The sequence below is a fragment of the Mirounga angustirostris genome, unplaced genomic scaffold (genome assembly GCF_029215605.1).
Source record: "Mirounga angustirostris isolate CCGP_5_RB_7025 unplaced genomic scaffold, mMirAng1.0.hap1 SCAF_5, whole genome shotgun sequence".
Taxonomy (NCBI): Eukaryota; Metazoa; Chordata; class Mammalia; order Carnivora; family Phocidae; genus Mirounga; species Mirounga angustirostris.
Window position 1 is genome coordinate 164,918,928 of NW_026991713.1, and position 24,456 is coordinate 164,943,383.

Consider the following 24,456-nt stretch of genomic DNA (forward strand, 5'->3'; position numbering starts at 1 on the left):
CCAGTGTAACACTCTTAACCATGTTTTGTACATGACCAAAGATAGTGTAAACAGTAGCCAGAGCCTTTCTATTGCCCCACCATCTGTCAACTTGGAGCCTCTTCTTTTTCTTTTCAAGGAAACTGAGTTCTACAGTAATGTAGTTGGAATCCCTCCTCAGGTTTCTTCTGGTGACCTTCAAAATAGCCCTCCAGAGTAATGTCAACATTTTCGGGAATGCCAACAGTCTGATTGTTGAGAATGATCCTTATTCTCGTGGTAGATGGGGCCAAAAAAAGCTCAAATCTTTTTTATTATCATTTTCATAAAATTTAAATTATTGTTGATATCATATAGAAATGCTATTGTATATTAACTTTTTGTTGTGGTAGAAAACATGCATCATTAAGTTTATCATCTTAGCCATCTTTAAGTGTACAGTTCAGTAGTGTTGAGTATATCAACATTGTTGTGAGACAGATCTCCAGAACTTTTTCATCTTGCAGAACAGAAACTATATCCATTAAACAACTCCCCTTTGCCCACTACCCCTAACCCCTGGTCACCACCATTTTACTTTCTCTATATATGAATTTGACTACTTTGTATATCTCATATAAGTAAATCATACATTATTTTAACTTTTGTGACTGGCTTATTTCACTTAGCCTAATGTCCTCAAGGTTCGTCTACATCATATAATGTGGCAGGATTTCCTTCCTTTTTAGGCTGCATATTATTCCACTATGATAGTTAATTTTCTGTGTCAACTTGACTGAGCTAAGAGATGGCCAGATAGCTGATGAAACATTATTTCTGGGTGTGTCTGTGAGGGTGTTTTCAGAAAAGATTTGCGTTTGAATTGGTGAACGGAGTAAAGCAGATGGCCATTTCCAGTGTGGGTGGGTACCATGGAGTTTGTTGAATGCCCAAATAGAACAAAAAGATGGACAAGAGTGAATTTGGTCTATCTCTGCCTGATCTGAGACACCCATCTTCTCTTGGCATTCCTGGTTCTCAGGCTCTCAGACTCAGATCAGGTCTTACACCATCAGCCTGCTGGTTCCCAGGTCTTGGGCCCAATTATATCACTGGCTTTCCTGGTCTGGAGCTTGCAGATGGCAGATTGTGGAACTTTTCAGCCTCCATAACTGCATGAGCCAATTACTATAATAAATCATTTTTTTAAGGTTTTATTTTTAAGTAATCTCTACACCCAACATGGGGCTCAAACTCACAACTTGAGATCAAGAGTCACATGCTCCATTGACTGAGCCAGCCAGGTGCCACCTTATAATAAATCTTCTAAAATATATATCCTATTGGTTTTGTTTTTTGGAGAACCCTGACTAATACATCTATACTGATACATTGTAAATGATGATGCTATGAACATGGGTGTGCAAATATTTCTTCAAGACCCTAGGATTTCATGTGTGATGCTTTCAGTTCTTGGATATATACCCAGAAGTGAGATGGCTGGATCATATGTTAGTTCTATTTTTAATTTTTTGAGGAACTTCCATACTGTTTTCCACTGCAGTTGTACCATTTTACAATTCCACCAAGTGTTCAAAAAGATTGAAAGTTCACTAAACTTATTATTCTCCGTTTTTTTAGTAATAGCTATTCTAATGGGTATGAGGTAATATCTTATTGTGGTTTCGATTTGCATGCTCTCATGATTAGTGATGTTGAACATCTTTTCAAATGCTTCTTGGCCATTCTATATCATCTTTGGAGAAATGTCCATTCAAGTCCTCAACTTAACTTTCTAAGCATATGGAATACAGTTATAATAACTGTTTTTTTTTTTTTAATATTTTATTTATTTGACAGAAAGAGACACAGCGAGAGAGGGAACACAAGCAGGGGGAATGGGAGAGAGAGAAGCAGGCTTCCCGCCAAGCAGGGAGCCCGATGTGGGGCTCGATCCCAGGATCCTGAGATCATGACCTGAGCCGAAGGCAGATGCTTAACAACTGAGCCACCCAAGTGCCCCTATAATAACTGTTTTAATGTCTTTCTCTGATTTTTTAAATCTACTCATTATCAGTCATATTTTCTCGCTTCTTTATACGCCTAGCAGTCTTTGATTGGATGCTAGACGTTGGATCTTTATCTGGTTAGGTGTTGGATATTTTTGTATTCCTATAAATCTTGAGTTTTGCTCTGGGATGCAGTTAGATTACTTGGAAACAGTTGGATCCTTTTGGGTTTTGCTTTCATTATTTGCTATGCAGGTCAGTAGCAATGCTCAGTCTGGAGCTAATCATTTCCCATTAATGAGGGAAGATTTTCCTCAATACTCCACCCAATGAATTATAAGTTTTCCCAGTCTGATTCGCAGAAACAGGCACTGTTTCCTTTATTCCTTTTGGATTGATCTTTCCCCCATACTCCGTTTCCTCACATGCATGCATTGATTCAGTGATCCACTGAATACTTGAGGAGGACCCTCTGTAGATCTTCAGAGACCTCTCTCTGTATGGTTTTCTTCTCTCTGTTACTCTGTTTTATGAACTCTAGAAGCCTCTGTCTCTCTTGCTGTCCATTTTGTCTTCTCAACTCAGGGAGTTGCCAGACTCTGCCAGACTCTGCCTCAGTTCTGCCTCCCTGTATCATGTCCTGAGAACTTTCTCAAAATAGTAAGCTGGATTTTTATAGGGCTCACTCCTTTTGTTTCTGTCTCTCAGAAATCACCATCTTTCATTGAAAAATCTTTCTTTCATGTACTTTGTCTTTTTAATTTTTTTTTTGGTTGTTTCATGCATGATGGTAAATCAGGTCCAACTGAGTCCATCTTGGTCAGGAGCAAAAATCCGGTGGCAGATATTTAACACAAGAGATAAGGTGGTGGAGTCAGACTTGGTTTAAATCCTAACTCAGTCACTTACCGTAAAGTGGAGGGAAAACTTCTACATCCAAATGCCTATTTGATCTTTTTTATGTTTATTTTTTTAAAAAATATATTTATTTGGGCGCCTGGGTGGCTCAGTTGGTTAAGCGACTGCCTTCGGCTCAGGTCATGATCCTGGAGTCCCTGGATCGAGTCCCGCATCGGGCTCCCTGCTCGGCGAGGAGCCTGCTTCTCCCTCTAGCCCCACCCCCTCTCATGTACTCTCTCTCTCTCATTCTGTCTCAAATAAATTAATTAAAAAAATCTTTAAAAAAAAATAAAAAAAAAAATATATATATATTTATTTGAGAGAGAGAGCATGAGCAGGGGGGAGGGAGAGGCGGACTCCCCGCTGAGCAGGAGCCTGATGTGAGGCTTGATCCCAGGATCCTGAGATCATGACGCGAACTGAAGGCAGACGCTTAACCGACTGAGCCACCCAGGAGCTCCCTGTCTTATTCTTTAATACATTTCAAGTACCCAGATCATTGAAGGAACACGATAACTATTTGTTAAATGAAAAAAAAGGATGAATAAGTGAGTAAAAATATCTTGCCTGTATGATTTGTTGTGAGATCTGAGTTAATAATATATATACAGTTTCAAGACTGGGTCTGGCAGCTACATAATTGGCACTCAGTACACGTGTTGTCATTGCTGTTATTGACAACAAAAACTGAACTCTCAGGAGAAGGGGAAACAAGGAGGAAAGGGCAAGGCTCTTACCTCATCACACCTCCTGAGCATCATCTAGGAAATTCCAAGTTCTGGCTCCTGCCTGAGGGAAGAAGTTAAAGAAACAATTTAAAGTTAGGCTGGGGTGTTTTCTATATATAAATAGGGCAATAAACACAGAATAACAATGATAGCTAAGACGCCTTGAGTTCTGTGTGCCAGGCTCTTGCTAAACACCTTACATATTGATTATCTCCTTAAATCTTCACAACCATCCCTTGTGGTCAATGCTATAATTAGTCCCAGTCTACTGATGAGGATACTGAGTCTGGGAGGGATTAAGTGACTTGCCCAACAACACCCAGCTAGGAAGTGCCTGAGCTGGGACTTGAACCCCATTAGTCTGGCCACAAAGGTCATGTAATGTGCAGGACAGCGATAACATTGGTCTAGGGATCATGTCAAAAGTTTGATTCATCAGAAATTAATTACCTGAGGGATCAAGTGAACAACTGGCTAACAGGAACATCATGAAATCTTACATGGCAATCAACTGTCTTTCCAGTCCTTGCAGTGAAAACAAAAGTTGGACAAGGAGTCTTGGGCCTGTCAGTTGCTATACTCTTCATTTGCTGAATTATGATTGACCATACATACCTGATGTCAAGTGTGCAGAAGTCAACCTGAAAGAACACTGCAGGGGATGGCAAGAGCCCCAGTCCTGTTAGCTCTTCATGGAGATAGCTGTTGGTGGTCCAGCCTGGGCAGAGGACTCAGCATGGGCAGCATTTTAGAAGGACTCAAGTGGCAGTTACTATACTGGAGTATGCTTTACAACAGGCTCTGAGAGTCAGAGGAGCCAAGGGTTGAATCTAAGCCACATTACTCCTTGGGTGTAGCCTCAGGTAATTACTTAACCCCTTGGAGGTTCAGTAAAAAAGGGATAATGATACTCATGCAGAGTGAAGAAGAAATTGCATATGGACTATGCTTGATTTATACTAAGTACTCAAGAAATTGTAGCTGCCATTATTAATAAATGAAGCCCTAGTGGGCCAGGATGGTGCTAATTTGAAGTAATAAGAATTAGGACTACTATTTACTCCATGCTTTTCATGTTCGAGGTGCTTTATGTGCATATCAGTTACCTATTGCTGTGTAACAAAACAACCCAAATTGTAAAACAACAACTGTAAGAATTATTATTACTTTTGATCACTCTGGAGGTTGAATGGGCTCAGCAAGAAGGTTCTGGGTAAGGGTTTCTCATGGAATTGCAATCAGACACTGACTTGAGCTGGGGTCATTTCAAAGGCTTCATCAGTCACAGGTCTGATGCCTGAGCTGGGAAGATTCAAATGGCTGGGGGCTGCAAAAGTCTGTGTAAGTGTGTGATTTCTCCATGTGGTGCCTCCAGCCTAGTGGTATGAAGATAGCCACACTTCTTCCTGGATGACTCAGGGCTTTAAAACCCATGTCCTGAGAGAGAGAGCCAGATGGGACCTGCATAGCCTTTTTGCCTCAGCCTCAGAAGTCACGTGGTGTCACTTTCAACAGCCTTCTGTTCAGTACTAGTGAGTCAAAATTCCAGCCTGTATTCAAGATGGGGGGGTGGGGAATTAGTCTCCACCCTGTGAAGGAAGAGTTTTATTTGCAATTTTAGCCCTGCTAAATTTGCAGACATGCTTCAAAACCACTGCATGTTTATCATCACATTTAATCTTAGGAGGTAAATAGAATTATCAACATTTTATAGACAGGGAAATTTAGAAGATACTTAGAAGATTAAGTCATAAAGTTAGTAGGTGGGGCAGACAGGATCCAAACGAAGGCCAGCAGTCTGACCCTAACATCTGTGTTCTTAATCCCTATGCTATACAAATCACACGAGACAGCAGACAGAACATATGTAGGATATTTGTTTATAAGCTCTCTTATGCAGTGCTTACTAAATGCCAGGCACTGTTCTAAGTACTTTTCAGGGAACTATATAAGTTTCAGAGAACTGTGTAAGCTCACGGTAGAGGCCCCAGGAGTCAGGCTTGGGTTGCCTGGGCTGGAGATGGGACTGAGACCAAAGGAGCCTCCAGGGAAAAAGCTCCCTCCCAAGAGTGCAGAGTGAAGTCTCCTGCTTGGTTGAAGGGCACAGAGCTATGCCTTACATTCTGACTGTCCCCCCACCTGGCCCCACAGACTCCAGCAGCCAGAGAATGAAAATAAACTAAGGGAGCCTAAGGAAACCTACAGCAATGGTGTGAGGCAGGAGGCCAGGCCTTAGGGCCTGGGAACAATAGCACCCTGCCCTGCTACCATTACTGCGACGAGGTTAGCGGCAGCCACAGGAGGGGGGCCTAGAGCTGTGGGTGTGCTCACGCGTGCACTTGCACACATCCGAGACCGTGAGACATGTGGCTCTATCTTAGGAGTCGTCTGAGGGGTACTCAGCCTCCTGCAGAGAAGGTAGAGACAGAAATGGAGAAGCAGCTTTTTGTGACTGTGGACAGTGAATAAACAGGACAGTCTGCACTGAAGAGAGGATTTGCATGGGAGTGTATTCATCTCCCATTGCTGCTGTAATAAACTACCGCACAACTCCCACAAAGTTGTTATCTCACAATTCTTTTTTTAAAGATTATTTATTATTTCAGAGAGCGAGAGAGAGCGAGAGAGAGCACAAGCAGGGGGAGGGGCAGCGGGAGAGGGAGACAAGCAGACTTGCTGCTGAACGGGGAGTCAGATGCGGGGCTTGATCCTGGGACCCTGAGATCATGACCTGAGCCAAAATCAAGAGTCAGATGCTCAACCGACTGAGCCACCCAGGCGCCTCTACCATCTCACAATTCTATAGGTTAGAAGTCTTACATGGGTCTCACAGGGCTAAAATTGAGGTGTTGGCTGGGCTGCAGTCCTTTCTGGAGGCTCAGTGGAGAATCCTTTCCTTGCTTTTTCTGGTTTCTAGAGGCCACTTACCTTCCTTGGCTCATGGCCCCTTCCTCCATCTTCAAAACCAGGACAGGTGCATCTGTCTGACTCTTCTTCCATAATTCCACCTCCCTCTAAATCATCTGGCAAAGATTCTCCTCTTGGAAGGATCCATATGATTAGATTGGGCCCATCCAAATGATTCAGGATAATCTTGCCATCATACGGTCCATAACCTTAATCACATCTGGAAAGTCCCTTTGGGCATATGTAGTAATATATCTACAGGTTCTGGAGGATTTGGGTGTGGGCATCTTTGGGGATGTCTTTCTGCCTACCATATGGAAAATGCCCTTGAATGGGGCTGATCACTCATTCTCACCCCACCCTCCAAGTCCCGCACTGCCGTGTAACATATTTTCTTACTCACTAGAAGCCTTTAACTCAACTCATGTCAACTGTTCCAAGGTAAGGTGGGTAATGAGAGTCTTCATGATGTTTCCAAGAAGATGGACAGTATATCTGCGATGAGGGGAACTAGATGACATCCACATATCACCATATACTTAACGCTTTCTTCATCCAAAATCTTATTTCCTTGCTTTGGATATATGGGAAGATAATAGTTCATATTTTTTTTCATGCTTGCCACTTGCCAGGTGCCACTCTAAACACGCTGACTCTGTAAGGTAGGTACTGGATTTAACCCAGTCTCTCTGGCCACAGAGCCCATATCTGTAACCATCACACTTGACAGCCTCATTCCTGTGGGTATCCAGGAATACAACCCATGATTGAAGGTCACCAAGGGTTTACAATTCCTGCTCCTGCGATGCTAAAAAAGAAATCACATTACTTGACTTTGCTGGTGTTTCCTTCAGGGCCTTGACCATAGGCAAACCTTCTGTATCCATCCTCATTGCCAACTTGAGGGTCCAGGACTGTTCAGACAATGGACAACAGCCATTTCAGCACAGACCTGAGTGCTGTCTAGGATTTATCTGCTTCAGAAGAATGAAAGCCTTGCCTGGCTTGTCTCCCCTACATTTTCTACTTTGGTGCATCAGAAGGGTGCATATGGCCCCGAAGTCTTAGGGTGGCCTCCTTTGGAGACCCTGGAGCTTAACTATTTTTTCATGGGGCCCCCAGAGAGGCACTAGCTTTTCTTCTGTGGAAGCCCATCCCTGAAGCCTTGGCCTTGGGTGCTCCTCCCCACAACCAGCTCAAACACCCCTGGCTTTGGGACGCCTCTCCACCTCATTAGTCATTCTCTCCTCTGCTTCATTGTGTCTAAACATTGTGTATTGTAGTTGTTGATGTCCAGAGCTGGTTCTCCAACTAGGCTGTCAGCTAGCCAGGGCAGGAGGTGCATATTATTCACATGTGTATCATCACTACCAAATGGGTCATCACTACATATTTGCTAAGTGAATAGCACAATGAACATCTTTAGTGCTTATCTGTGGGGCCTGCTGTCCTCAAAGCAGGTATGGGGACCTTCTACACAAATTAGGCCAGCTGGGTCTAGGGTAGCATTTTATTTATTTGCTGATTTTTTAAAGTAAATTAGTTGTTGGGGTTTTTTTAAAAAAGATTTGTTTATTTGAGAGAGAGAGAGAGAAAGTGTACGCATGCACACGTGTGTGCTTGAGGTAGGGGGGACCAGAGGGGGAGGGGGGAAGAATCTCAAGTGGACTCCATGCTGAGCACAGAGCTGACGCAGGGCTCCATCTCACGACCCTGAGATCATGACCTAAGCCAGAACCGAGAGTCAATGCTCAACCAACTGAGTCACGCAGGTGCCCCAAATTCGTGTGTGTGTGTGTGTGTGTTTAAGATTTTATTTATCTATTTGTCAGAGAGAGAGAGAGAGAGCACAAGCAGAGGGAGCATCAGGCAGAGGGAGAAGCAGGCTCTCCACCCAGCAAGGAGACTGATGTGGAACTCGATCCCAGGGCCCTGGGATCATGACCTGAGCAGAAAGGAGATGCTCAACCGATTGAGCCACCCAGGCATCCCCAAATTAGTTGTTTTTAAAATAATATTTTTGTAATTAAAAATAACATGTGCATTGAAAACACATTTTTAAAATTCTGAATATGCAAAGTTAAATGCTAAAACTTTGTCTCATTTCTCTTCTTATGTAATCCCCACAGGCAAACACCAGGAAAAAAAAAAATTAACAGCTTCCTTGATACATAATTCAGAGACTATACAGTTTGCTCATTTAAAGTGTATAATCCAGGGGCGCCTGGGTGGCTCAGTCGTTAAGCGTCTGCCTTTGGCTCAGGTCATGATCCCAGGGTCCTGGGATCGAGCACCGCATCAGGCTCCCTTCTCAGCGGGAAGCCTGCTTCTCCCTCTCCCACTCCCCTTGCTTGTGTTCCTTCTCTTGCTGTGTCTCTGTCAAATAAATAAATTCTTTAAAAAAAAATAAAGTATATAATCCAGTGTTTTTGGTATATTCCCAGGGATGGGCAACCATTACAATCTAATTTTAGGACATTTTTTCCCCCCAAAAGAAATTCTGCGTCCATTAGCTGCCATCCCTGCCCCTGCCCCTCTCCCAACCCTAAGCAACCACTAATCTACTCCCTGTCTTGGACATTTCATAGAAATGGAATCATATAGGATGTGGTCTTTTGTATCTGGCTTCTTTCACTTGGCACGTGTTTGAGGGTCATCCATGTTGTATCAGTTCTCCATTCCTTTTTATTGCTATCCACATGTTTTACTAACTAATCATCAGTCATTATTAACAATTTAATACACTCCTTATCTTTATTCAAATTGCCTGAGTTTGAACCCCTACTGGACAAGTTCCTAGATGACTGACCTTGGGTAAATCATAATCTCTCCAAGCCTGCCTCAATTTCCTCAATAGTAAAATTTGAATAACAACAGAATCTACCTGAGTGTCATAGTTGTACTGTCACAGTAATTAGTATTTGCTGAGCACTTACTATATGCTGGGTACTTTATAAAGATTACCAAACAGACCTATGATTCACGTATTAGGGAATTGTGGTTAGGAGAGGTTAAGTAATCTCCCAAGGTCATCACTCTAAGAAAGTGATGTAGGTGAACAGAATCACAGGGCACCTGACTGCAAAGCCTGCACCATTACCTGTTAATATAATGGAATAACAAAGCACTTAGCAAGGGCCTTGCAAAGCGAATGGATTTAGCAAATAATAACTGATAGAACTATAAAAAAGGAGAAAAAAATTAGAAATTGACTCATCATCTTTAGATTTTTAAAGAAATATTCTCAGGGGCGCTGGGGTGGCTCAGTTGGTTAAGTGTCTGCCTTCAGCTGGGTCCTGGGAGGGAGTTGGGCTCCCTGGGAGGAGCCCACTTCTCCCTCTCCCTTTGCCTGCTGCTCCCCTTGCTTGTGCTCTCTCTCTCTCTAATAAATAAATAAAATCTTAAAAAAAATATTTTCAGATATACCAAAAATTTTTGAAGATAATGGACATGAACCTTCCATGTCTGTTCTTTTAAGACATAAAATATAGTAGATTAGGTGGCTTTACCTCATGTACCTTTAGGTGTTTTTTTCCCTGTGTATTATTTTTCTTTAGAATATTAGTCACACCAACATCATTTTCTATCTTTTAAAAACCCTATCTTGAGCATTTCCCCAGCATACCAAGTATACAACATCATTTCTCATGGCTGCATATAAAGTACTGTATGCCTGAAACATGATTTATTAATTCCTCACTGATGGGACATTGAGGCCGTCTCCCCGGGAAAAAAAAAAAGAATCACTACACAACCATCTTTCTTCAAGCATTTGATAATTCCCTTTGGATAAATTCCTAGAAAGGCGGGAAGATCAGAGTCTGTGCTTGTCCTTGGCTTTTTGTATTTTTTGTTTGTTTTTTGCCAAATACCTCTCAAGGAAGAATGGGGAGAAGGGAGCCTGAGTTCTTTTTTTTTCTTCTTGAGACGTTTTATTCAGTTATAACATACCTACAGAGAAGTGTACATACGTGTACAACTCACCGAATTTTCAGAAACGGGACACCGCGCACCCAACATCGAAATCCTGAGACAGTATTTCCAGCAGCCCAGAGCCGCCTCGCCCCTCGCCATCACTATTCTCTGACGGCTGGGATTTTAACGCTACAGAGGGCTACTAACCCGATTATCTCTCTGGAAATTTAGTTTATTAATACTCTGATATCACCCAGACCAAGAAAACATGAGCTAAGTAAGTCCTGCCTGCATAAGTTTAACAGTCTTAAGTCCAGCAGGGCGAACAGCACGGCGCAGTTGCACCGCGCAGAGATGCCCGCCTGGTCCGCTAGAATCCCGGCGTGCAGCGCGGCGATCCCGGCGTGCAGCGCGGCGATCCCGGCGTGCAGCGCGGCGATCCCGACGTACCCCGCGGCGCGCAGATCCGGCGACGGGTGCCCGGCGCGGACTGCGGTAGCCGCGGCGGCGTGGTGTGACGCTGGTGTTTGCTGGCGGCCGGAGGCGACGACGCGGGACCGACATGGAAGTGTAAGTCGTCAGGGGCGCGTTCCCGGCCTTGCGCAGACGACCACAGCTGGGGACTGCTGGGCCGAGGGGAGCCGAGGGACGCGGGCATGGGGCGGCACCCTGTACGGGCTTGGGGGAAAGCCTTGGGGTGGGACGCTGGGAGGAAGGGGACCCTCGCTCTGCCCCTACGAACCTTCGTCCCTACTCGCACCCAGTGCCTGGGACGCGAGACCCAGTGCGACTTGACCTGGCGGCCTTTCAGTGTGCCTGCTCCCTCCCTCATTCATTTCCTGGCGTGTTTTGGGTCACCGTGGGGAGCTCGGCCCGGTGTCCCAGCGTGTAAAGCCCCGCGTCCGCCCTGGAAGTACTTGCAGAAAAGATGGGTAAGTGCTGGGATAGTGCTTGGGGATAGAGCCTTGCCCTCACTCAGAAGTTGCTATGGAAGGGTCACATTTTCTGGGAAGAAGGAAGAGCTTGAGCCAGGACTGAGACCACAGGAACAGTACTTGTGTGTGATGTTTGCTTATTGTTCCGAGTGCAGATGGAAGTTTTTGCAACTACTCCGCATGTGGGTTTTTTCATGGCTGACATTAACTTGTAGGCACAACTATATTGTGTTCTCTTTGGCGTTGGTTATTTAATACATTTTCCTTTGTGTTCTTTTACCTATCTAATGGTCCTATATACTACTGTTTCGCAGATTTTTATTTTTTTTTAAAGATTTTATTTATTTATTTATTTGACAGAGACGACGCAGGGAGAGAGGGAACACAAACAGGGGGAGTGGGAGAGGGAGAAGCAGGCTTCCCGCTGAGCAGGGAGCCCAATGCAGGGCTCGATCCCAGGACCCTGGGATCATGACCTGAGCCGGAGGCAGACGCTTAACCGACTGAGCCACCCAGGCGCGCCTATTTCGCAGATTTTTAAAAAACACAATATGTATATGTAACTGAAATGAAAGCATCATGAAACAATACTTTTACTATATGCACTCTGATACTGTCTCTTTTGTTAAAAAAGAATGCTGACCCACTAAATTGATTTTGTAGTCCACTAATGGGGCTTAATCTGCATCTTGAAAAACATTCAGTTATATTACTCTAGCCCAAGCTATTATTACCAATTTTCCCCTCTTTACTAGAGCAGTTCCTGTCATTATGCAATCCCGCTTTAATTTATCCATCTTAAAAAAATCCCTTGTCCGCACATTCATGTCCACTTATTGCTCCATTTTTGCTTCCCCTTACTACAAAACTGGAAGTGTTGTTTATCCCCTCATTCTTAATCATTCTGTTGGGCTTTCATCCTCACCAGTCTACAGAAATGGGTTTTGTGATGATTACCTGAGCCCTCCATCTTGTTAAATTCAAAGGTTGATTTTCTGCCCTCAACCTTCTTGATCTCTTAGCAGCAGTTGATACAGAAACTCTGGGTATCTACTGTACTTAAAAAAAAACAAAACAAAAAACTCTTGAAACTCTTTTGGCTTTGTTACATGCTGTCTGCATTTCCCCCTACATCAAGGACTACTTCTCAGTCTCCTTCCCTGGTTTGTCCTTCCTCCCTTGCTTGGCTTCTAAATGTTGAGGTGTCCTAGTGCTCAGTCCTGGGACCCTTCCTCTCCACACTCTCTCTCTTGGTCATTTTACTCATCTATATGCTGATAACTCCCAAAAGTATAGTTCTAGCCCTTTTCTCTCATCATCCATCCAATTGTTTAGTCCAAAAATCTAGCCCTCCTTCCTCACCCCTAAATCCAGTCCATCAGCCAGTCCTGTCATCTTCACCTTCAATATATTTTGTGTGTAGTTACTTTTTACCATATCCATTGCTAATTCTGTAGTCTGTCATCTCTGGTCCAGATTAAGCAGTTGCCTTTGGCTTCCACTCTTGTCCCCCTCCATTCTGTTTTCCAGTCAGCAGCCAGAGTGATCTTAAAATATTAATTGGTTCTGTGATGCCTTGGTGGCTCAGTTGGTTAAGCATCTGCCTTTGGCTTAGGTCGTGATCCCAGGGTCCTGGGATTGAGTCCCGCATCTGGCTCCTTGCTCAGCAGGGAGCCTGCTTCTCCCTCTCCCTGCTGATCCCCCTGCTGTGTTCCCTCTCTCTCTCTCTGACAAATAAACAAAATTAAAAAAAAAAATATTAATTGGATCAACTCACCCCCTTTATAAAACCCTTCATTGACTTTCTGTTGTACTAAGAGGAAATCTACATTCCTTACTAGGACCTATATGACCCTGTATAAACTCACTTACTCTGGGATGGCTTTGAGAGAGAGAGAGCGAGCATGCGCACATGCGTGTGCAAGCGGCTGGGGGGGGGGGGCAGTGATAGAGGGAGAAGGAGAGAATCTCCAGCAGACTTCGTGCTGAGCTCAGAGGAGCCCAACATGGGGCTCGATCCCAGGACTCTGAGCTCATGACCTTAGGTGAAACCACGAGTCAGACACTTAACCAACTTAGCCACCCAGGCACCTCTGTGTTCACTCTTTTATTCTTGAACTTAATATACATAGTTAGGGAAAATGGATTATCTTCTGTATCATCTTTTTTAAATCATTGTAAGAATTTCCTTCATTTTACAGCTGGAAATACTGAGATTTGGAGAAGTTAGCTAATAGGTCCGTCCTGTAACAGTTCGGTAATAGGACTGGAAAGAGGATACTTGTTTGCTAGCTCCTAGGAGAATGCTACAGATTAAGTTTGTTGACTTTGAAATCTGCCCAGTTTTCTTGTACTTGAGTTTAGTTTTTCAGAACATGACTTGAATCAATAACATAGGTTGAACATAGGAGAATTTGAGTAGTTTTGTTCGTCATTGCGTGCGTAAGTTAACTGTGTGGCAATTAAAAGGTGCTGTTTGCATGTGTATGTGTCTAAAGAAAATCTGCCAATAGATCATTTTGTTCTGTTTATTCAGAATTCGGTTTTCCAAAGTAGTTGTTTACATCCATTAAATTGACTCAGCAAGTTAAGCAAAATTTACAGGTTGTATTTCAAATAGCAAGTCAACTTCAGCCAATTAATTCGTTACTTAAGGACATTAAATGACTGCCTGCCTGTAAATATAGATTCAAACAATCTTTAAAATTCACTTGGAATATTTGCTTTAAACACCTGTAATTAAAATCAGTACTAGTCTGAGTCCTATAGGAAAACATGAAGTTTTGTGTAGGTGGGCAGTTTCTAGAAGTCTACTGAAATGCAAGCTATATATAGAGCAGACAGTTCCTGCTCAGTAGGAACAACAGCTTGTAAATATAAAATTGACAGATTAGGGTGCCTGGGTGGCTCAGTCGTTAAGCGTCTGCCTTCGGCTCAGGTCATGATCCCAGGGTCCTGGGATCGAGTCCCACATCGGGCTCCCTGCTTGACAGGAAGCCTGCTTCTCCCTCTCCCACTTCCTCTGCTTGTGTTCCTGCTCTCACTATCTCTCTGTCAAATAAATAAATAAATAAAATCTTTAAAAAAATAAAATAAAATTGACAGATTATAGTCACCCTAAAAAAACACTGGAGGAAAATGCATTTTATGTCTTCAATTTTAGGGTATACTAATGTCTTTTTTCAACCTTATGGAATTCTTTAGTTTTACATTTCCATTGTTCTCAACTTTTTAGCTTGAAAAATTCCAAACCCATATCTTTATATCCTCTATCTAGAGTCACCATTTGTTAACATTTTTTTTTTTTTAAAGATTCTATTTATTTATTTGAGACAGAGAGAATGAGAGAGAGCATGAGAGGGAGGAGGGGCAGAGGGAGAAGCAGACTCCCTGCCGAGCAGGGAGCCCGATGTGGGACTCGATCCCGGGACTCCAGGATCATGACCTGAGCCGAAGGCAGTCGCTTAACCAACTGAGCCACCCAGGCGCCCCTTTGTTAACATTTTGATATGTTTGCCTTATCTCTCTTACAAACATATACATTCTCTCTCTCTCTCTACACACTGTCTCTCTCTCTCTCTCTACTCTTATCATTTCAGAGTTGTAGGTATCATGTCATTTTACCCAGTCTTAAAAATGTATTCTGTTTGACTGCAATACCATTGTCACACCCAGGGAATTTAGCATTGATGTACCAATATTATTAAAATACAAAATTTCTCCAGTTGTCCAAACAGTGTCATTTTAGCAAGATTTTTTTTAAAGATTTTTATTTATTCATTGAGAGATAGAGAGCAAAAACAGGAGGAAGGGCAGAGGAAGAGGGAGAAGCAGACCCCTCACTGAGCAGGGAGCCTGATGTGGGGCTGGATCCCAGGACCCTGGGATCATGACCTGAGCAGAAGGCAGCCGCTTAACCGACTGAGCCACCCAGGCACCCCAGCTAGATTTTTTTTAACCACCGATTCAGGATCCAGTCAATAATCATATTTTTAGTTGTCATAGTTCTTTAATCTCCTTTACTCTGAAAACCGTTTCCTAGCCTGTTTTTGTGACATTGACATTGTTATAAATGACATTGGTATTTGAAGAACCTAAACCAGTTGTTTTGAAGTATGTTCCTCAACTTGGGTTTGTCTGGTTATATCCTCATGGCTAGATTAAAATTAGACATTCTTTGACAGGATTATTGTAAGGGATGTGTCTTTCTCAGTACATCACATCATCATCACTGCTGTTAAATGAGATCACTCGATTAAGTTGTCTGTCCAGTCTTACCATTTCCTGTTCCCAGCAACCTTCCACTTAGTGGTGGTTATAGTAGGATAAAAGCTGTCTTAAAAACTTTCCTCAAGGGCGCCTGGGTGGCTCAGTTGGTTAAGCGACTGCCTTCAGCTCAGGTCATGATCCTGGAGTCCCGGGATCGAGTCCCGCATCGGGCTCCCTGCTCGGCAGGGAGCCTGCTCGGCAGGGAGCCTGCTTCTCCCTCTGACCCTCCCCGCTCTCGTGTGCTCTCTGTCTCTCTCATTCTCTCTGTCTCAAATAAATAAATAAATAAAAATCTTAAAAAAACAAAAAAACAAAAAAACAAAAAAACAAAAAAAACTTTCCTCAAGGGGCGCCTAGGTGGCTCAGTTGTTGGGCAACTGCCTTCGGCTCAGGTCATGATCCCAGGGTCCTGGGATCGAGCCCCGCATCGGGCTCCCTGCTCCCCGGGAAGCCTGCTTCTCCCTCTCCCACTCCCCCTGCTTGTGTTCCCTCTCTCGCTGTATCTCTCTCTGTCAAATAAATAAATAAAATCTTAAAAAAAAAAACTTTCCTTGATAATGCACAGTTCATTTAGAAACTGAAATGAACATAGTTCATTTCATAAAAGGTAGATCTTATGCCTATTGACATTTTATTAAATAAAGGAAAGCCTAGCATATATTGGTATTTATTCCATTAGTATTTACTGAGTAAAAAAGTTATTTATATTCCTAATAAAAGAATAATTGAATAAATCATCTTCGCCAGCCGGAATCTCCAAGATGCGGTACTTGTTTAAACATCCATTTTTCTCCTGGTTCCAAAACACAGGTTCATTAAAACACACATGCAAGAGAGTGTCTCTCCTTTGTATATTGGTTCTAGTAAAGACAGATGATGTTCTTCGGATTCTTGCATTGACAATATTGGCTTGGGCAGTGGGGCAATAACTTGGAATAGCCAAGGACAGATTTTCCTAAGGTATAGAATATTCTGCATGACAAAGGAGAGGCTATGATTTGGAAAGGAAGTTGTAACAACGGCACCTGGGATGGATCCCTTAGCCTTGAGGAAAAATAACATTTGTATTATTTTCAATACATTATGTATAACATTATGTATTATCCAGTCTGTTCTGGGAAGGGATCTCTTAGTTACAGTGTACTTTAGGGCACACAGGGAGTTTTAACTCAATTTCAAGCAAAGATAGGAGAAGCCTTGTGGACTGACTTCCTGATTAAGTCGGCAAAGATGCCATGTGGTTTGATTTGTCCTTTTCAATTTTAAATGAACCATATCATATCACTAATGATGCATTGTCCTTCCTGTGTTAGATTCCTTTTTAATAAGATATTCTTTGTGACCTGAGTGCAATTGTGGTCATTTGGGTAAAGCAACAATTTTGTGAAATCCCAGCTCTTTGTTGAATGTCTAGTAGCATTTGGTAGGCTTCACATGTTGATTTGATTGGAGTGCTGACATCACTGTGCTGCTGACCAAAGGCCTAGGTCAGGTTCTTGTGTTAATCACCTGCTTGTTTTGCTTTATTGATTGCTCAGAGAAATCTCCCGTTTATTTGGCCCATGTTTCTGAAATTTTGTGTCAGCATTTTCATCATATAGCCCCGCCCCCGGTTTAGGAACAAACAGTAGTCTTTATTATACATTATGTCAAGTCCAGAGTGCTTCCTGAATTTTTAGGATTCTACAGTACTGGTTTCCATTTGTCTAATCCAGCCTCATTTTTTCACAGTTCCGTAGTTATCTTCCGCTGCAGTTAGGCTTCTTTGTGACCTTAAGCAAAATTTTAAATCTCTGAGCCTCAGTTTCATCATCTGTAAAGAAGGAATCATAATAGCTCCTACATCACAGGGTTTTTACATGAGAACTCAGTGAGGTGATATCTTTAAAAAAATGATAGCTTTCATTAAAGAAGATCTTAATAAGTACCAAGAACAATGCTACACTTCTAAAATTTGTTGTCTCATTTCATCCTCATAACAGCTTTGGGATGTAGGCAGAAGTTATGGTAGTAACCCAGGTAGTGATAATAGATGGCTTTTATTGAGTACTTACGTGTTCCAGTACTTTACATCTTTCAGTTTAATCCTATAAATCTTACGTGGTTAGTACTCCAATTGTCATTTTATGGATGAGGAAATTTAAGTACAGAGAGGTTAAGTAACTTCCCTAAATTCACAGAGCCCTAATGTTCAGTGGAGCTGGTTTAGAATCCAGGCTACACTTATAGGTACTACTTTATCCCCGTTTTTTTTTAATGTTCAAAAAAAACTTATTTATAAAAAACACAGTGGGGTAAGTTTATACTGAGAAATGCAGCAATAAATACAGTTGAAGAGAACAGAGCAACTCTACATTGATACACTGGCACGAACAGGAAGAGCAAACGCACCACCCAGACCTGAATGTCTGCAGGTCGATTTTGTACACGCTCCTTTAGAAACACCACCCTGAAAAGATCTTGTCAGTTTAGGTAAGAGAATGAGCCCACATATAATCACAAACGTACCCTGATCAGGACTTTATTTAAAAATTAGCAAACAATACTGTAGAGACATTGATGTGTAAATTTCTAAAATGCTGCTTCTTAAATTTAGTGAAGACAACATTTAGCTAGATACTAAACTAAAAAAAAAAAAAGCTTATTGTTTGAAAATCGCAGTTTATTAAGTAGATTGCAAAAAAAAAAAAAAGGTCTTTGGGACGCCTGGGTGGCTCAGTCGGTTTAGTATCTGCCTTCAGCTCAGGTCATGATCCCAGGGTCCTGGGATCGAGTCCGGCGTCAGGCTCCTTGCTCAGTGAGGAGCCTGCTTCTCCCTCTGCCTGCCGCTCCCTCTGCTTGTGCTTTGTCTCTCTCTCTCTCAAATAAACAAAATCCTAAAAAAAAAAAAAGCATAGGTCTTTAATAAGAGAATTGGCTGTACAAGAGTACTCCCCTTTCACAGTATGCCTTTTTACTTCATATGGGAGTTACTGCTTCTGCTGTAGGATTGAATTGTTACAGCACTAAAAGGCAACTATTTAGGGAAGAGGCAGAAAAAGGAAAAGGGAATGTATGTAAGGCAATATTTCTTTTAGGTACAGTAAGCATTCTAGTGTTTTAAGAAGACAAGATAAAAATTACTCAAGGCTAGCTTGGTTCTCACTGAATAAAAACAATGGACTAAATACTGAGCCCCTCTGTGTCAATCTAATAATCAATGCCTTGGTCACCATATTGGTAATTTCTGGGGTGGTCATCTTGGTACTCTCCGTGATATTCATCTGGGTATTCTGCCTGATAATCACTGTCACTAATTTCAGCCCATTTGTTCCTGTTCCTTGGCTTCCATTGTGAATGACAGGTTCTGTGGGAGCAACACAGTATTTGGGATCATGTACTTGCCGCCCAAGCCCGTACACACTCATTCCTTTTTGGGAAGCCACTTTGTGGGTTCCCATGTGTAGAGAAATTGTCGAGTTGTCCACTGGTTGTAATGTTGGCTTCTGATCCAAGGGATCTCTTCTGGTACCTGGTGCTAACATCCCCACCTGGCTGGCTCCTTTGTTGGTGCTGCTCATCTGCAGACTAATTGTGGTCTGGTCAGAACGTTTGTCACTTTGCATTTTGGGATCATAAAGATACCGCCTGGTCCCATAGGCCGTCATACCTGCCTGGCTGGTGCATTTGTTGGTTCCCATCTGCAAACCAGTTACACTTTGGCCAACTTTTAATTTTCCTTCATCAAAACGTCTTGTTGGTTTTTCATCATACTTAACTACAGTGACAGTGGTTGTATGGAATCCTTTTGTTTTAGCCAGACCTGCCAGAGCCACCAGCATAGTCTGAACCTGGGTCATGTCTCTATTCTCAAAAAGATCATTTGCTTCAAATATGTCATGTGGCTTCATGCCATAAGCCTGAATAGCTTTAATAAAGTTGCCCATATTCTCCACCTGAGGCCAGTTTAACGAGGACTCATTAACCTTCTTCACTGAGCCTGGCTGTAGCTTGTTTATGAGCTCGAAGGGGATGATGCCATCTTTGAAGCCCTACTGAAAGTTGGTGCCAGTGCTCATGCCTGTCACCTCTTCTATCCAATTTTGAAGATCTTCTTCTGCCTGATGATCATAGTTGGAAGCAATCTTGTTCTTGACCTTGGCGGAGGGCCCTTTAAGAAGGGCCCTTGTTGAAGTGGGTCATGGTGGTTCAGGTGGCGGGAAGAGGCTGCCCTTGGGTCTAGGGCCTGGGGGTTTCTCGTACTCAGCTTCCCCGCTCCTGGCCCTGAGGAGCACCGCAGCAGGAGATGCTTGGAGCTCGCTCCCCTGGGTGGTGCAGGAGACTCCCCGATGTGGCGGCCGTGGTGGGTACGGGCGATGCTTTGGCAGCGTGGTCCGACTGGGTCCCACAGAACCTCCCGCTCCACTCCCCATTTTTTGTTTTAAATGAGAAGCTTAGGGGGATTAATAAACTCATCAAAACTCCCATACCTTATAAGTGGCAGAGCTAGAATATGAACCTAGATTTGTCTGATTTCAAAAATGTGCTCTTAATTATCACACTATACTGCCTCTAGACTATTAAAAACAATAAGTACTTCTGATGTGGTATTGTAGAATGGCTTGATTATACTTTAATACAAGTCACGTTGCTGTGCTCACTCATACGTGAAAAATGACATTGTGCCTTGATTGCAGGGGTACCACGCTTTGACCACTGACCGACACATGAACTTTACCTGCTGAATTGATAGAGAAGATGAACACCTTTCTGGATATCTAGCAGGATTCTTGACATTGCTGGAATTCCCAGTAGTGATGTTAATGTTAATGATCCCATTTCTGGTGATTCAGCAGGGTGACTTGCCTGCCCAAGATGTCAATAACTGGTGGGAGGCACATGGTGCTGGGGAAAGGACATGGCTGTGGGATGAGACAGCACTGTTTCTCCAGTTAATTCTAGCCCCCTCCCTGTTTATTGACGCCCCTTCCTAACCCTCTGGTTTTGCCCCATGTTCTTCCTGTAAGTGACTTCTCCCAGATGACTGACTTCTCTTAACTCTGCCGACATAGATTAAGGATAAGTATAGTATTTCAATCACCTACTTAGTAATGGATGTGTAATATACTATGCCTATAAAGAGGGAAGTTTGCTGTGAAATTGTCCACTGCCAGCTAACCAGTAGGACTTAGGACATTTCTCAGTTTTAGGTTATAGTCCCTGAATTCCTGAACTGAACTACTAAATCTTGATAAAGGAAGTATTTTATAGATATTTAATTCCCACAAAGGAATGTGAGCCCAGACTGATGATGATTTACTTTATTTTGCAGGAAGGATGCCAATTCTGCGCTGCTCAGTAACTACGAGGTAAATAGCTTTGAAGTGAACTATTGAATTTTCCTCTCTGGTAGTTTGCCCTTTGCTTCTGAAGATTATTGAATTAGTTTTAGTTAAAATGACTGAATTCATTTGGATTTTCCACTTTAAAGTAGGACAGATGGCACTTGGAATTATAAGCTTAGTAAATTATACATAGTAATTCAGGGAAACTGGGAAGACTTTAGTTTATAGTGGGCAACCTCCCCCAGATCCCAAATATTTTAGATCTTCATTTGATGTGCCTTCATGGGATGGAAGGATCTACTTTGGAACTGTTTCTGTCTGCAACATTTTTCATTAAAATGCTTATGCCTTTTCCTAATTACTACTCTTTAACTATAAAATGCTTTTATATGTTATTATTTTGATCCTCATAGTAGTCTCAAGTATTAACACTTTCGTTTGGAAAGTGACAGCTTAGTTGACGCACCATTGTGAATGATTTAGTATGAACTAGCAGATTTGGAATTTGGGGGCCTGCGGGTTGGGTTGCTGGAGAAAGGGAGGAAAAAATGAAAGAAGTTGGTGAGAGGGGAGATAATAACATTATTTTTGCTTGCCTTCTAGTTTGCCTTTGTTTTGTTTGGTATTAGCAAAGCCATCTGATAGGTTAACTCCAGGTATATAAAGATGCATTCATACATGCACTGTCAATTTTTCATTTTCTAGAATCTAAATTCTTGAAGGCTTAGGAGATTTGAGTCTCCATTGTGTGATCTAGAAAATAGAAAGTAGTGGAATTAACATAGTTGGCCATACTCCTTCCTTAAATTGTTGCTACTGATAACAGGAAGGAAATGGTTGTTAGTCAAGCCATTGGCTTTTAGGAACTTCCTTGTCAGTTTGGATTCTGCTAAATGTTTGGGTGTTTTATCCATTGGGGAAATGTCGCATTAATTAGGTCACATGACACTATTTCTGAAAAAATAAGGACAGGCAAGGGAGGGATTGTGTTATATCTAGTAATGGTTTATGAACCTATGCTTAACTTCCTTTAGTTCTCTGGCATAATCTCTAAAATAAGAAAGATATATCCTCCGCCCACCCTCCTCAGCACTAACACGTATATGGTTTTCCCTTGTGGGGAAAGTTTACTTCTAAAGTTCTGTAGCATTTCTTTTCCCTTCTTCTTCTTCTTTTTTTTGGTAAAATTTATGTTTATCACTTGCCTAATAATTTTTCTTTCTCAGAAATAAATTTACTAGATTTCATATTAGTGAAGCAGGATCCTGGGTTTTTTTTATTTTTTTTTAAAGATTTTATTTATTTATTAGAGAGAGAGAGAGCACATGAGAGGGGGGAGGGTCAGAGGGAGAAGCAGACTCCCTGCTGAGCAGGGAGCCCGACGCGGGACTCGATCCTGGGACTCCAGGATCATGACCTGAGCCGAAGGCAGTCGCTTAACCAGCTGAGCCACCCAGGCGCCCCAGGATCCTGTTTTAGAAAAAACATATTTTTAGGAAAAAAAATTTTAACTGAGGCTCAGTTGACAGATAACATTAGTTTCAGGTGTACAGTATAATGATTCAATATTTGTACATTGTGAAATTACCACATTAAGTCTAGTTAACATCCATTACCATATATAAAGATTTTTTTTCTTGTGATGAGACCTTTTTAAGATTTACTCTCTTAGCAACTTTCAAATATTCAGTACAGTTTTACGGTAGTCGCCATGCTGTACATTATTTCTTCATAATTTATTTATAACTAGAAATTTTTACCTTTTGACTCCCTTACTGATTTTGCCCACCCTCTACCTCCTGCCTCTGGCAGCCATGAGTCTGTTCTCTATGTCTGTGAGCTTTTTTTTTTTTTAAGATTTTATGTATGTATTTATTTATTTATCTATTTGAGAGAGAGCATATGCACATGCTAGCTGATGGAGGAGCAGAGGGAGAGGGACAAGCAGACTCTGTGCTGAGTGTGGAGCCCAGTACAGGGCTTGATCCCACAACCCTGAGATGACCTGAGCTGAAATTCTGAGTCACACGCTTAACCGACTGAGTCATGCAGCACTCCCTAGTTTGGTTTTTATTTTGTTTTTTAAGATTCCACATTATAAGTGAGATCATACAGTATTTGTCTTTCTCTATCTGACTTATTTTACTTAGTGTAATACCCCAAGGTCCATCCATGTTGCAAATGGCAAGATTTCATTCTTTTTTGTGGCCAAATAATATTCCATTGTATATATAAAGCATTTTTTTTATTCATCTGTTAATGGACACCTAGGTTGTTTCCATATCTTGGCTATTGTAAATAATGCTGCTTTGAACATGGTGGTGCATATGTCTTTTGAGTTAGTGTTTTTATTTTATCTTGATAAAATACCCAGAAGTGGGATTGCTGAATCATATAGTAGTTTTATTTTTAACTTTTTGAGGAACCTCCATACTGTTTTCTATAGTAGTTGCATAAATTTACATTCCCAACAACAGTGCATGAGGGTTTCCTTTTCTTCTCATCCTTGCCAACACTTACTATTTCTTGTCTTTTAGATGTTAGCCATTTTAACAAGTGTGAAGTGATATCTCATTGTGTTGGTTTTTTTTTTTTTTAAAGATTTTATTTATTTTTGACAGACAGAGAGCACAAGCAGGGGGAACAGCAGAGGGAAAGGGAGAAGCAGACTCCCCGCTGAGCAGGGAGCCTGATGCAGGGCTTGATCCCAGGACCCCGGGATCATGACCTGAGCCGGAGGCAGATGCTTAACTGTCTGAGCCACCCAGGCGCCCCATCACTGTGGTTTTGATTTGCATTTCCCTGATGATTAGTGATGTTGAGCATCTTTTTATGTGTCTTTTGGCCATCTGTATGTCTTCTTTTGAAAAGTGTGTGTTTAGGTCCTCTGCCCATTTTTTAATGAGATTGGTTTTTTGGTATTTAGTTCTGTAAGTTCTTTATATATTTTGAGTATTAACTCCTTATCAGATACATGATTTGCAGATATTTTCTCTCATATAGTAAGTTATCTATTCATTTTGCTGATGGTTTCCTTTGCTGTGCCTTTTAGTTTGATGTAGTCCCACTTTTTAATTTTTGCTTTTGTTGCCTTTACTTTCGGTGTTAAATAAAAAAAAAAATCATCACCAAAACCAATGTCAAGGAGCATACCTCCTGTGTTTTCTTCTAGGAGCTTTATGGTTTCACATCTTGCATTCAGTTCTTTAATTCATTTGAGTTCATTTTTGTGTGTGGTGTAAGATAGTGGTCCAGTTTTCCCAGCACCGTTTATTGAAGAGACTTTCTTTTCCCCATTGTATATTGTTGACTCCTTTGTCAAAAATTAACTAACCACATATGTATGGGTTTATTTCTGGACTGTCTATTCTGTTCCATTGATTGATATGTCTGTTTTTATGCCAATACAATACCATTTTGATTTCTTGGCTTTGTAATATAGTTTGAAATCAGGAAGCATGATGCCTCCAGCTTTGCTCTTCTTTCTCAAGATTACTTTGACTATTCAGGG

At 41.9% G+C, this 24,456-nt stretch overlaps 1 protein-coding gene, 1 long non-coding RNA gene and 1 pseudogene across 9 annotated transcripts in view; 1 reads left to right on the top strand and 2 right to left on the bottom strand.

Annotated features, from left to right (window-relative positions):
• Window positions 1-1,656: 1,656 nt before the first annotated feature.
• LOC135364577 (uncharacterized) lies at window positions 1,657-10,792 on the bottom strand. Its single transcript, XR_010411971.1, has 3 exons — window positions 4,211-10,792; window positions 3,605-3,656; window positions 1,657-2,782 (listed from the first exon to the last, which is right to left on the bottom strand). It is a non-coding gene; the product is annotated as an uncharacterized LOC135364577 (long non-coding RNA).
• CRCP (CGRP receptor component) overlaps window positions 10,757-24,456 on the top strand; it is a 53,721-nt gene continuing 40,021 nt past the window's right edge. For 4 of the 8 annotated variants that reach the window (XM_064593067.1, XM_064593066.1, XM_064593071.1 and 1 more), the window contains exons 1-3: window positions 10,860-10,987; window positions 11,182-11,349; window positions 20,933-20,969. Coding sequence is in view for 5 of the 8 variants with exons in the window: in XM_064593068.1 (XP_064449138.1) it covers window positions 11,346-11,349; window positions 20,933-20,969 (41 nt within the window). In the remaining 3 variants the exon portion in view is untranslated. Of the gene's footprint in view, window positions 10,988-11,181; window positions 11,350-20,932; window positions 20,970-24,456 lie in introns of all 8 variants that reach the window. The other 4 variants (XM_045875459.3, XM_064593069.1, XM_064593065.1 and 1 more) reach the window with 3 other exon arrangements.
• LOC123844700 (calponin-3-like) lies at window positions 18,796-19,803 on the bottom strand (annotated as a pseudogene).